Consider the following 13830-nt stretch of genomic DNA (forward strand, 5'->3'; position numbering starts at 1 on the left):
GGAAGTGTTGTCTGTCTGTCTGCTTACATTCAAAATGCAGAAAAATGTCTTCTTCTCTGTGATTGAGAACATCTGTTAGGTGGCCACTTTCATTTGCACAGGAGGATGACTGAATTTTATGTTGTGTGTGGAGATGTTTTTCTTTTTTCTCCATTTCTCATTTGATGGACACTAGACTGGGACACTAGGCTATCATCCTAATCGTGAGAGTGAGCACACTGTGGGGTGTGGTAGATCCATGAGGCAGTTTGACAACAGAGAAAACAGAGGAACAGTTCTGTACAGCTGAGCAATCTGTTCTCTGGTTTTCCTACACAAATTCTCTTATATTCTAAGCATTCTGTAATACACTTAACACGAGTGCTATGTTAGGGGAGTAGTGTCCACTCCTGGTCTTGGACGTACACAGTCCTCAGGGTTTTAGCAATGCATATCAACCAGGACCTGAGTGAGCAATGTGTGATTCAGTTTCGGGTTTTAAATAATTTAATGAATAAACACCAGTAATGGATGAGACTCCTGTGGACTTCACAGTTTTAGAGTTATGAATGTACAGTGAGACCATTATTATATGTATTCTTCAGTGTGCCTCTGGTCTTTATTTATGTTGAAAAACTTTCAGGAACGTATAGTAGGGGAGTTTTGTAATGCTCCAGCTTTTTAAGGTTGTGTTGGCAGTCATCTCTCCCCTGCGCTTAATTGCGAGACCTCAAACCCCTATCTGTCTGCCAGTGCTGTATTTTACTGTCCATCACAGTGACAGACGTGATGTTTTCAACCTGGTTTCAGATATTAATCGGTCCCCTGTGCCTTCGCTCGTGAGTTTACAAACAAGCCTGTGGGAATGGACGTCATTGTGTTGCCTAACGTTTGGCGTGTTGTTTTCATACATACCACGAAGCGGTCAGGACATCTGTGGAAAATTGCAGTAACTCAGATGGTAAATAGCACATGCTGGTTCGCTTTCATATGAGTTTACCCAATATGCAAACTAGACGGGGCATAGCAAGGGCGCTGTGATTCAGACAGACTTCTACTCAGTAAGAGGAGGTTTGGTGAGGGGGGTGGGGGAGGGTGGGGGGTATAATCCCACACATCACAGCGGAGGTGCCATATTCAAGGTCATGTGACCCTGAATGTGCCTGCTTGTGTCTGGTCTTGAAAAGGAGGAAAAATCACACTTTGTGTTTTTGTGTGTGGAGGGTTACTTAACTTTCTTTGCTGAAAAACTGCATGGAAAGACAGAAGAAAATAAAAGGCATTCATGAAATAAAATTAAAGTGATATTTTTTATACGCGTAGTTATATTTTGTTTTTTAGTATATTTCAAAGTATGTTCTTAGGCGTTAATGAAAATATATTTTGGATTCTTAGATTTTTGAAAGGTGAGATAGTTGTAAAGTCCCAAAACTCTTCAGAACTTCTACAACATGTAAATATCATATCAAAACTAATTTTTTCAACAAGTACAACACCTTCCACAGTAAGACTGAGGTTTCGTTGTGGACTTTGTCACAGGAAACCCGTCACAAAGTTATTGAAAGGATTATGGGGCAAAACTAAATGAAAATAGCAAACAAAGTAAAAACAGTGCTGGCATTGTTAGACGAGGCCTGCACAGCCGTGGAGAGTGATTCGCCCTGAGGCGCTGGTGGTTTAGCTTCAACAGGACATGAACCGTGGCAGTGCACGGGGACCTGCAGGTCGTGGGATGGTCCGAGCAGACCCTCATCATCACTAAACCATCCCCAAAACAAGCAGGATGTCAGCCAGCCACAGAGAAAACAAAAAGATAAACATCCCATAACACCCAAAGTTTTACAGCTTTTACAGCTGGAGGACACGCACAGCCAACACCAGTTCTAGCCCTGCCAAACTGAATTGCAGTTTCACAGTTTAAAGGCTCTAAAACAAAAGAAATTAATGAAACAAAAAATAAACAATGAAAAATGATAAAACAATGAAATCTGTAAAAAAAAAATAAATAAAATAAAAAACCCAATAAATATCATTTCAGTAAAACGATAAATTTCATTCGATCAGTTTGATCAATTTAACAGCTAACATGAAGTTTGTCACCAGAATTGCTTGTGGATGTCTGTCAGATTTGCATAATCAATTCTAGAATATGCCGACCTCATACAATCCGTTTTAGTGGAGATAGTGTTTTTTGGTGTATGCGTGTCTCTTAACAGTAAGCTGTGGAGGTTTCGGACCTTGACAGGAAATGCATCACAAAGGCAGTGACACAGCACTGCACAGACTGTTCCGTCCTGTCCCATAAGCCCCCTTCCTGCCCTTCCACTGTGTCTTTGTGGCGTAAATTTTTCAAAGTTCCTGGAACTGAGTTGCAGAACAGACATAAAATGTGTTCTTTTTTAAAAGGGCAGAGAAGTTATAAATTGCCTCAAATCCCAAAAGATTGTGATAGCAACCCATGAAAATTTGTGAAGGCAAGTCCAGTCTCTGAATATTTCCGAGGCTAAAGAAGAAAAAGGAATTCATTCCAGGTGTTAGAATGGACCTGACTGAAAAAAACTTTTAGAGGCCTGCAGCCAGTTCCATGAAAAGAACAAAATCACCTGAGAAATGAAATGAATTCTGACTGAATGCAGGAAATAGCCTTCTTGTTAACATTTATTCCTCTGTACGATTAAGATTTCACTTTGGTTCCGGCCTTAATAACAGGGTTGATGTTTGTTTTTCAGTCCATTACATTACAAGTAATAATAGTCTGTTATAATTTACCTCTACAGCGGCACCTAGAGGAGTTCTGTACTCTGTGTACGCTATGTAATGGTTATTGCATAGTTCCAAAAGCTTCTTTGCCAGATAACACAACACTTACACTCGGAGAGTGAAAAATGGCATGTGGAAGGCCAAGATACACTGCAACCCTCCCCCCCATTTGAACTCTGCAAATGAAAAAGGATGGCCATGAACTTTAATCCTTGCTTCAGTTATCATTTGGAATCTACATATGAGTTTGACACTGGCCTTTTTAGGAGCGATCTCCATGGTGCTGCGTATTGCTGTTTGATAATATTTTTGTGTGAGAATCTTTTCTCGAATACATAAACTATTCAAAACCCGCCTCAAAGTATCCCTCCCAACATGACTCTGCTGTATTGCTCAATAATTTAAGTTACAAAAAAGTGCCTCTCGGTGTGTTTCATCAGAACCGTTCTCCTCAGAAACGCAGATGTAATGTGGGCAAAAATAGGCCCTGTGGGCTGTAAAATGAGGGAATTTGCCCTGCCAGCCTCGCCTCGCATCGTTTTTACAGGCTGGCTTCAGCTGACGGCTCTCAGGGAATGTTGTTCCGAGTGTAGCGCCGTGCTAGAAGCGTAGAAAGGCAGCCCCCTGTCAGCTTTTGGACAGGAACAGGAGTGGCCCTCCCTGTGTGCCGAGGGTGATAAGGTGGAGGTGTGAAGTGTTAAGAGTTCCAGGTCCAGAGAGAGCAGCGTAGGTGTAGCATCGGCACACGCAGGAGTTATTAACCTCTTTGCAGCAGGTCCTCCAGCTCTCTTTAACAGTCTCAGAACTCAAGAGAAGAGCTTGTTCATTTATGTCAGCAAATAATTGAAGAATGTAAGTGTGTCCCTTCAGCTCCTGGTTTAGCCACTCCTCCTAATGTAATGTACAAAAAACACTGATACATATCATTGTCTTGAGTGGACAAGATCTGTTTGTGATTGATTTTTGGGTCATCATAGTATATATGTAGGTTTAAAATATCTCACAAAGCTTACTGAATACTACTACCAGGCAACAGTTTTTTTCAGCCGTAGATCTAAACCCATGCTTCTCCGAGCACCACAGTAGTAATCCTCTTACATTTGTCTTTTGTTTGATTAATCCCGAGAAGGGTTTTACAGAAACACGAAACACTATTGTATACGTTACGCCACATATGTCAGAGAGGGAATGCTAAAGTGTTCCATTCAAATGGAAAAGCAAAAAAGCAGTCCTCTGATACGCCATCATACAAATCAGCCGTGACATTAAAAATAGAGCTGTTGGCTGCCGTGCTGGTGAAGATACACCCATGGAAATTATGATTGATGCGAATAGCAGTCTGGTCGGCCACAGCTAAATCAGCCTTAAAAGTCTTTAGTAAACCAAGAAACAAGTCCTCCCATGAAGAGTGATGTTCTTGGCCTTTGGGGGAAAGAAAATGTTGGCGAAAGAGGCAAAATTCACATCCTCCTCAAATCGCTGCTATTCGTTACTCTGACTGCTGTGAGCCAAGTGGATGCTTTGGATCTGGCCCTGGAAGTCTGAGTAGGTAATGGGCAGGAGTGCGAGTTTCACAAAGGATAGCAGAGTTGTCTGTTTCCTCTCTTTGGTTGCTTAATCTCAGAGTGGCGACGTGCAGTGCAAGGACACAAGGTGTATTTTAGTGATGAAGTCAGAGGAATATATATCTACGTTATGTATACATTTGGTCAACACAAGACAAATTCCAAAAGTAGAGCACAGTTGTTTTTTTTTACCTTCTTCTTCTTCTTGGACAGTATTTACTTTGTTTAGAAGATGTCAATATCCAGCTTGACTTATATTATTACATATTTTCTATGTATGTAGTTAGATGTTTCCAGGATAGAGTACTGCAGCTGCGTGTCACCCATGTTTATAATCTAAACTGGTGCCCTAATGGCTACACCTCATTGTCAGTCAGTGTTTTAAACTGCAAAGTGTCTTTACGATCTGGGACAGTAGGCTCATTGTGTATTCAGTTCTGGTGCAAATGATCAGATCCCAAACTCGCATGACTCTGCTGTCAAGTGCCAGGTGGTCTTCGATAAAGCCTTTTTGGCAGTTTTTATTTGTCCAGGGTAATTATACGTCTCACATATCCCTGCCTCAACATGTTAATGCCTCCAGGTATACTGCGGTTCTTACTGCTTTCTGCTTCTCCCAGAGGTGAAGAAGATTCTTATCTGTAAAAATACTCTTCGCATTATGAAAAAGGCCAAAGCTGCTGTGTTCAGTTAGTCATTACTGCAGGTATTCCAATTCAAATACGATGACTTAATGCAAAGCATCTTATGAACTCCTTCTTGTAACTTGAGCAGTCTCATGTCTGTTTAATGCCAGTGACAAAGATGGTATTTTGTTCCAAAGTCAAATAAAAATATATAACAAAATGCATGAATAATGCATTTCTGAATCCAAAGACAACTATCACAGGTTTCAGAAACTGTCCGCACCCTTATGAATATTTGTTTAGCATCATGTGCACGGCATTTCCTTTAGAATAATCAGCTTGTGTTTTATTGTGCAAAATGTGAAAATTGCTTGCAGTCAGAATTGCTAAAGGAAAACAATGGTGTAGTATATCATTTTCTCATGATTGTGAAGCTTGTTTCAATGATTTTGTAAGATTAAAGCCTTCACATCTTTTTTTGTTTTCTGCCAAAAATGATGTATCTTTGTTTGTTGTATTATTCTCATGGAATGAGAGGGTCATAATAAGTTGTTGCAATTCAAATACTGTACACACAGATCATTTCTGAATACTGAATTAATTTCTCAATCCATTCTTTGTTTTTTAATATATATTATTTCAGCTGCTTTCTCAATGAACTGTCATAATCATCATCATCAACCCCATCATTATCATCATTATTTTTGTAAACGACAACCTTCAGGGGAAAAACCTTGAGAAAGCATTCAGATGCAGCTGCCAAATTTCCATAATTGGGAAACTTTTTCTCTCCACTGGATGTGGCATAAATAGCTATTTGGAAAGACATATTCATTCAGGTTCATGACTGTAACATGACCTGTGGAAGGAAGAAGCTCCTGTAATAATGGAAACCCAGTTGCCAGGAGCTGATAACAGGAGGTACACACACCCTTTGCACAGTTTGACCCATTAAATGCTGGATCAGTGGCTGGATCAGCTAGCGGACAAGGAAAACAGCATGCATTTCGACCTCCAACCTCAAATGCTGCATGAAGACAGAGATCCAGTAATCTTTTACATGGATCATTCTGACTTCTTTCATTGCAATTACATTTTCAACGGTCACATGGCTTCCTCTGGTCTTACATCAAGTAATGATCACCCAGTGTGCTGCTTATGACATTTCTGGTTGAGAATGTTTTACCTGAAACACAAGGGAAAACATATATAATAGCAGATATGTAATAGCCATATGTGTTATTACATATGTTTACATGTGGGCATATTATATATGTGGCATATTATACATAGCACATATGTAATATGCCACATATATAATATCACTCTGTTAGACAAGATGTCAGCACCTTTCGATACATGCGTGATGAAACTTCTGAGAATCTCTTACTGTATAACAAGTAGAAATTGTTTTATTGGTTGTTGAGATCCTTATACTTTTTCCTTGAAAAATATCACATCCCAAACCAGCATGGCTTCAGTTTGACGTCTCAGCGGGGGGCTCCGTGAAGCGGACCTTGATGTAAAACAGCACATGCAGCTATTCCAAGGAACCCCCCTTCCTGTCAGTGCCCCCCCCCCCCTCATCACAGTACCCATGACATGAGTGAGTGAACAGACAATGACGCAGCGTTGGAAACACGCTGATGTGCAAGCCTTATTCCCACAATTCCCAGCTGCCTCTTCCTCCTGGGGAGCTCTTACTGACAGCATTGATCTGTTACGCTAAGTGTGGGATGGGAGCTATTCCTCCACCAGTAAAAAGATGCCTGGGGCTTCACAGGCCTGCATCTGCTAAAATGCATTGCGACCTTTGACCTCAAATCCTGCTTGAAGAATACAGAGGTCACAATGCATTGAGCACACCTGAATTCAGGTACAAATAGATTCACCAAGTTCTGTTTGTGCTCATTTTTTATCAGAGCTGTTTGTATGCTGTAACATGCTGTGTTGGACAGCAGTGTGGTGCAGTGGTAAGGAGCAGGGCTCGTAACCAGAAGGTTGCTAGTTTGATTCCCTGCTGGGGCACTGCTGCTGTACAGTTGGGACAAGTACTTAATCCACAGTTGCCTCAGTAAATATCCAGCTGTATAAATGGACAAACTTGTAACCTACTGTACGTAAGTTTCACTGGATAAGACTGTCTGCTAAATGGCAGCACTGTAGTGTAATGTAACAGCGTGCTGCTCTATCCTAAAGGTCTGTGCATGCAGGATAACGGTGTTTTTGCTCTCTGCAGGGTGGTGGTTTGTCAGTACTGCGGAGGAGCAGGGCTGGGTCCCTGCCACGTACCTGGATTCCCACAACGGCACTCGGGATGACCTGGAGCTCAGCACCTCCAGGGCTGGAGAAGGTAAGGTAACGCCCATGGCCTCGCCGACCAATCACGCCTGCCCAGGACAAGAAACCAAACACATGAAAGTAAAGCCACATTCTTAATTGCCTTCCATATGACTGAAATACAGTCAACAGTCTTGTTATTTTGAAAGGGTTTATTTTTTGAAAGGGTTTATTGTCTCACAAACCACACATATTCCTCTCAAGATGAGTCCCACAGCTCAAACCTGGGTTTGATCGTGAGCTGTGCCACTCATCGGCAGTAACCAGAGAAAGTAGTGGCAGAACACAGTTGGCTTTTTCCACTGGGGTAGGGTGGATTTCATCCACCAGTGTCCACTCATTTTGCTGGTATGGCACCCTCTGGTGAGGCCATGAGGCACCTGTGGGTCGTTTGGGTGACCTCAGTGACCCTCCAATCCTCCAGTCGGTGTTCGCTCTGTAGTAGTGCACTGTGGGGCTTATGAAGAAAAACTGTTGATTGGCTGCAAGTATAATGGAGGACTACATTCATCATGCCTCACCTCTCTTCTATGAGCATAAAAGGTGTAAAGGATAGTCTTCTGTACTGTAATTAGCAATTCGAAATTCCAAAAAATGGAAAAAAGAATGAATATGAATATGAATCTTCAAGAAATCTCTCCCTAGATCTGATTGAACTCCAAACTGATAATAACAATAGATATGCAGATTTTTAAATAGGTTTTTTGAATTTTAATAGGTTTTTAAATTTTATATTCTTTGCACGGTCACTTTCTGCAGCACCAGCACCCAACATGAAATATAAATCCAAAAAAAATCATCAAATAAATTAGTTTCATAAAATGAAGTTAATGTCTCTTCAGAGCATTAAACTGTTCAGTACTGTGTTCATATTCAGATCATTTGTGAAAGATCTGGGTTATTGGTCCAAGCAACATGATGGAGACCAAACCTACACATGGGAGTAGCCCAAAGTACATTGCCTGAAAGATCACATCCAATTACTCCATCATGCTAATCTCCCGGCCCAAAGCAGCAGACCCCAGAGGCAATTAAATCATTCTTTAGCCATCCAAGACATGTCATGTTCCAGCAGGTCTTGATTTCATCAGAACGAGGAGCGATTCGTATGAGAGGGTCCTTTCCCTGAGATTTGAGTGGGAATCAGCATCCATTGTTCACACTGAAAATTTACTCAGGATGGCAGTGACCAATGTAAAACTGAAATTGATTAAGTAGCCTGTTGTGTTACATTTTAATTGTATAGATCTCAGGATGTCCCAGAAACTACAAACATTTCACCAGAGCCCTCCTTTTCCTCTCTTCACTGACAACATTCACTCCAGAGTTTTTTTATATACATCTTATAGGCACACAAACACATTCTGTCCGCAACCCATATTATCATTAAGCAATTGTCCTATGATAATTGTCTTTTTCATTGATATTTTGACCATATTTTCTGTCTGTAAACATTGGGTTTTCTTTCACAGATTGTCTATACAGACTATACAAAATGGAATCTCTAAATCTGGATCCTCTAAATCTTAATCTGCATGAACACATTGCTTTACATGCAATGATCTGAACCATTGTGAATTGGTGCACCTTGCTCCCTGGACAAATGGCTTATCTTGGTCCGGAACAGTCATTCAAGGCTTGTGAAGTGATCAGTTCAGACCGCTGGGGAACACTGCCCACTATTACTATTCTCAAAGTTACAAGTGATTTTCATTTGATATGTTATGATTTGAACCTCAGTTGCATGAGGTTCAAGGTGGTGGAGTCACCTTCATTCAGAACCAATTCATTCATTTTAGCAATTGTTGTTGGTAAGTGTATCATATTGTGACTCTCAGAAAAGGATTGCATCTGCTTGTGAGGCAATTTATATAAAATCCTTCTTGCTTTCCACCACATTCACACTGGCCAAGAGGATTGTCTTTGTTGTTAAATGATTAAAAGATGATTTTCTTCTTCAAGAGACCCGATTCTGTCAATTATGGAGATAAAGGGGAAAAAAATCATTGAAATGGATCATTCTGGATTTTTTCATTGCAATTACATTTTCAACCATCACACAGCTTCTAAATTAATGGGTTTAAAAGGTGCTGTGGTCTTACATCAAATAACAATTGGCTCCTTATTCGATATTTCTGAACCTTTTGTTACACATGTTTTAGAAGTTCATGAGAAACTCTCACTGTATGATACTGAAGATAAATTTTAATTTATTGTGGAGATCCTTACACAAGTAATGCCATACCTGAATTTCCATAAGGGTTCACACACAGCCAAAATGAAGAGGTTTTTCCTAATGGTTTTGCCTTACTGGTTCAGGAAAAATCTGTGATACATTTTTTTACTTGTTATCCAAATGATAGCATATTGTTAAAAAATGTAAAAAGACTCAACACAATAGTCCATTTTTCATATGCCATAGCGTGGGCCTCTAGCTTTCATTTTTATGAAAAGTTTCATATGCTGAACCACCATCAGTCTGACATCACAGTGGGGCTGTCTGTGAATCAGACCTCCACATAAAACAGCACACGCATCTATTCCAAACAACCCCCGTTCCTGTCAGTGTCCCCCCCGATCAGCGCATTCATGATATGAGTGAGTGAACACACAGCGACCACAGCAATGACGCAACATTGGAAACATGCTGATGTGCAAGCCTTATTCCCACAATTCCCAGCTGCCTCTTCCTCCTGGGGAGCACTGGCAGCATTGGTCTCTTAAGCTAGGTCAGTGAGGAATGGGGTCTAATCCTCCATCAATAAGACTGATGCCTGGGGCTTCACGGGCCTGCATCTGCTCGGTCGCTGAGAGAATACCCTGCCAGATCCATGCGGGGACAGCGCTTCTCTGTAATTAGCCTTTATGTCAGTAGAGACACAGGGTCCCAGAGCCCAGGGCCCTCAGCCTCTCACATTTCTATAAGGATCTGTCATCAGGAACGTTGTGTTGTGGTGAGGAGCCGGGAAACATGTGACCCAGCTTTTGCCATACAAGATAAACAAGGAGTTCTTCCCTTTTTTGTGAGCTATGACAGCTTGACGTGCAGCGATGATTGATCTCAAGGACACTTTCTCAGTACGCGTTCCCCTGAGAACGAGGGGGATATTTATTACACACTGGTTTTTCTTTTCAGTGACATTATTACAGCTGTGACAGGAAGAATCTTTCTGTAAAAGCCTCTGTGTGTTTCTCTCCACAGCTTCAAAGAGCCCAGTCTGCTGGGAAATTTTATGTTTGTGAAAGATGGACTTAGAAAGATGTCTTTCTACCACCTCCTATATCATAGTCTGTCTTGGTCGTCCCTTTTGACATCCATTGGAAGCCCATCAGGTTAATGATCTGGTTCAGCGTGTAGCTAAAGGGGTTCATGAATCCGCTGTTCATAGGGTACGCAGGGCACCAACGGAATGACCCTCAGCTCATTTGCAAGTCTTAATCATCACCATCTCCTTTACGTAACTAACACCAGCGCTCCGACAACTAAAGACCTGTCAAACCGCACTGAATTCCTGGAAAGGAGAAGAATAGAAGTGTCTGTGAATTGGACCACGTTCCTGGACAGCAGTGTGTGTTTGCCAGATGCCTCGTCAGGAGGAATTTTACACCTTTTTTTTTTTTTTTGCTGGGCTAATTCCAAGACACAGCAGGCGACACTACTTGCATGTCCTTGCTGTGTCACATCATTCCCGCCATTGTCTTCCATGCCGCTGTGTGTGTTTGTGTTCTCTCCATGTAACTAATAACAGCGTTTTTTTGTGTTCTGTCCCGGCTTCCATGCCCATCTGTGTGATGCGTTTCCTGTTTTCCTGTGATGTGTGTTCACGCTCATCAGTCACTAAGCGGCGAAAGTCACACCTGAAGAGGCTGGACCGGAGATGGACTCTGGGCGGCTTTGTCAACAGACAGCAGAGTCCAGGTGAACAGAGACGCAGGGTCTCCCCTTCCTCCTGCTCCGTGTCACTGTTTTTGGGATAGGATACAGAACACCTGCATGACCGTACTCAGGCTTGCCCCTGATGCTTGGCCAACGACTGGTATAACGATCACAATGCGGGCTCTTACATGGTCCGTGCTGGTCCCAGTGCATGTCACCAACTATAACCTTTACCTGGAATTTTACCTTTACCTGTAATTATACCTTTTATTTTGTTTCTGAAAATTCACTAAAATCTGTCGTTTTAAGGAAGGGCTATTCAGCGTGTCAGCTGATAAGGTCAAAGGCAAAACCAAGCAACGCTGAAATTGAGATTTGCATTCCCCTCATTAAATCACATGTCTTGCCCTAGATAATCTGATTACCACTGAGAGTCATCTCTGTGACAATAATCACTCTGAAAGCCCAGACTGAGCATTGTGACAAACCAGCTGACCGCTGTGTCCCTGCGGGAGTCGTTTGCAGAGTAACTTGGGCAGTAATCCCAGCTCACACCTTAACCTGCCAGCATCTGCCGCTGCTATTCATTTGTTGTAACACTCTCTTTCTGAATGCTGTTTGAGGGTAACGAGAAAGAGGTGGAGATGGATGGATGATTTGGGTTAAAGTTCTCTAGCTGATCTGAGATCAGGCACGCGGGGAGGTAGCCTTTCTGGACTTGGTTCAAGAATGTAATTTCATAAAATTAATAGCAGTGTTTTAACTGGGCAAGGTAAGTGGAAGTGGCAGGTGATCTCATTGTTCTTTTCCCCTGCATTTCCCCTCCTTTCCTGGGGGTTTGATCATTGCAGTTTAATTTCAAACTCTGAGGCAAGCTCATGTGGATATTTTTATTGTATTTTTCAGCAGTAATTGGACTGCTGTCATCTCTGAGGCTACCTGGCAGGCTTTGAAAAGCGTTCCGTAAAGCTTTAGCGTGCTAATAAAGTCTCACCAGGACGGGATGGGCGGAAGTCTGAATTTTGACTGCTAATTTTCGGATACCCTGCAGAAATATTAAAATTTCAGTAGTTTCTCAGTGAGCCACAGAAAAAGCCTTTCATGTACTCCCAAAACAAGAGGGGGTTTGGGCGGGGATGAAAGAAATTTAGGGCGCTTTTATATAAGAAATAGGATGAGAAGACCCAAAATTAGTGTCGAAACCTGAATTTGAAAGTGCATTCCACCAGTACTGACCAAGGTGCTGATAGCCACCAGGCATCAGGAGAGAATTACTCAAGTAAAGCAATGTGAAGGAAACACAGCTACTTTGGAAGTTAAAAAAGAGAGTCCAGCAATATTCTCCTCACTGCAACAGAGTACAGATGGACATTTTCACAGAGATGCTGTTAGGTGACAGACAGAGCAATGAGAAAAGGCTGTCAGATCAGTGGCCGGCAACACTGACTGTTACACGTTGAAAACTGAATTATGCAAGAGAGGTGAGACTTTTTCCATCCTAAAAAGTAATCCCACCTCAGAAGGTATTGCTGACGGCAGCAAAATGACTCTGGAAAGTTTGCCACCCTCTCTGTATCCCTTTTTTTTGCCTGTTTGGGGGAAGGTGAAGGCAGAATGGATGCCAGGCAACGCATGTCTTGGTGAGTGTTAGAACGTATTTAGGGTTTCCTCTTTTCCAGGACAGCTTTATTAAGGGAGAGCAGAGCAGGGTGTACAGTGCCCCCTAGGCCTTATCCACGAGCCTAGAGGAATTGCAGTTTATCTGGAAAGGACAGGATGGATATACAAGGGGTACATACTGCTGAGTCTTGTCACTCTCTGAACAAGCCTTATTATTATTATAATTATCTTTGTATAGAATTTAGCCTCCATCGACATACAAGTTTCTCATGGTTACATTTCTAGAATAGTGTAGGTAACTGATCAAACCCAGCTAAAATGAAACACCTCACAGTACTCAAAGTTTCTGTTCTGTTTATTCTCTGTTTGGAAGCATCTCTTTTTACCACTTTTTTGGTAAGGCCTGCGTATTCTAGCAATTTTATGATGTCATGAATTTATTAGGTTTTCAGCTAGGTGACACATTTGGGCTGAATCATCATAGTTCAGTCTATTTTTGATCGTGTTTTTTTTTTCCACCCACTCCCCTTGAGTCAGCTTCACAGTTTGTTGTCTAATTTATGGCACAGTACCAATGGAGCCTTAAACTCCTTTTTTGGGAAAGCTGACAATAAGCGAATGCCGGCGCACATTTTCTTTTGTCCGTTCGGCACTGTAATATTCAGCACTGTCATTTGGGCTTCAGTCATGTTTACAGTCCTGGGTAATCAGCTATGACTTGCAAATGAAGGGATGGAGGAGGCATTACCCCTGGCCTTGTAAGACGTTTCAGATCCAGTTGCGCTCTCTGCTTGGAAACACACACAATATGAAAATGTCAAAGGTGAACAAGTCTTGGGTATCTGAGTGGTTCTATTTCTGTTCTTTTCCTTCTTACATATTAATATCAGTCGGGCTGTTTCTGCCCTGAAGCCTGCCCCCCCTCTGAATTTGGATAATCCAGTTTGGAAACGCCTCGTTATTTCCTTATCAGGCTCACAGCAGCATGGCCCGGCAGGACTCTGGCCACAGCCCTGATCGGGATCTCAGCCTTTCCTCTGTCCTTGTCCTTATCATACTGACA

At 41.9% G+C, this 13830-nt stretch overlaps 1 protein-coding gene across 4 annotated transcripts in view; it reads left to right on the forward strand.

Moving 5' to 3' along the window:
- The window catches only part of LOC118789860 (SH3 and PX domain-containing protein 2A-like), an 80146-nt gene that overhangs the window by 58785 nt on the left and 7531 nt on the right, over positions 1-13830 (forward strand). For 2 of the 4 annotated variants that reach the window (XM_036546548.1, XM_036546549.1), the window contains 2 exons: positions 7170-7283; positions 11106-11189. In XM_036546548.1, coding sequence (XP_036402441.1) covers positions 7170-7283; positions 11106-11189 — 198 coding nt within the window. The remainder of the gene's footprint in view (positions 1-7169; positions 7284-11105; positions 11190-13830) is intronic. The other 2 variants (XM_036546550.1, XM_036546551.1) reach the window with 1 other exon arrangement.

This window comes from Megalops cyprinoides, chromosome 15, assembly GCF_013368585.1.
Source record: "Megalops cyprinoides isolate fMegCyp1 chromosome 15, fMegCyp1.pri, whole genome shotgun sequence".
NCBI classification, from domain to species: Eukaryota; Metazoa; Chordata; class Actinopteri; order Elopiformes; family Megalopidae; genus Megalops; species Megalops cyprinoides.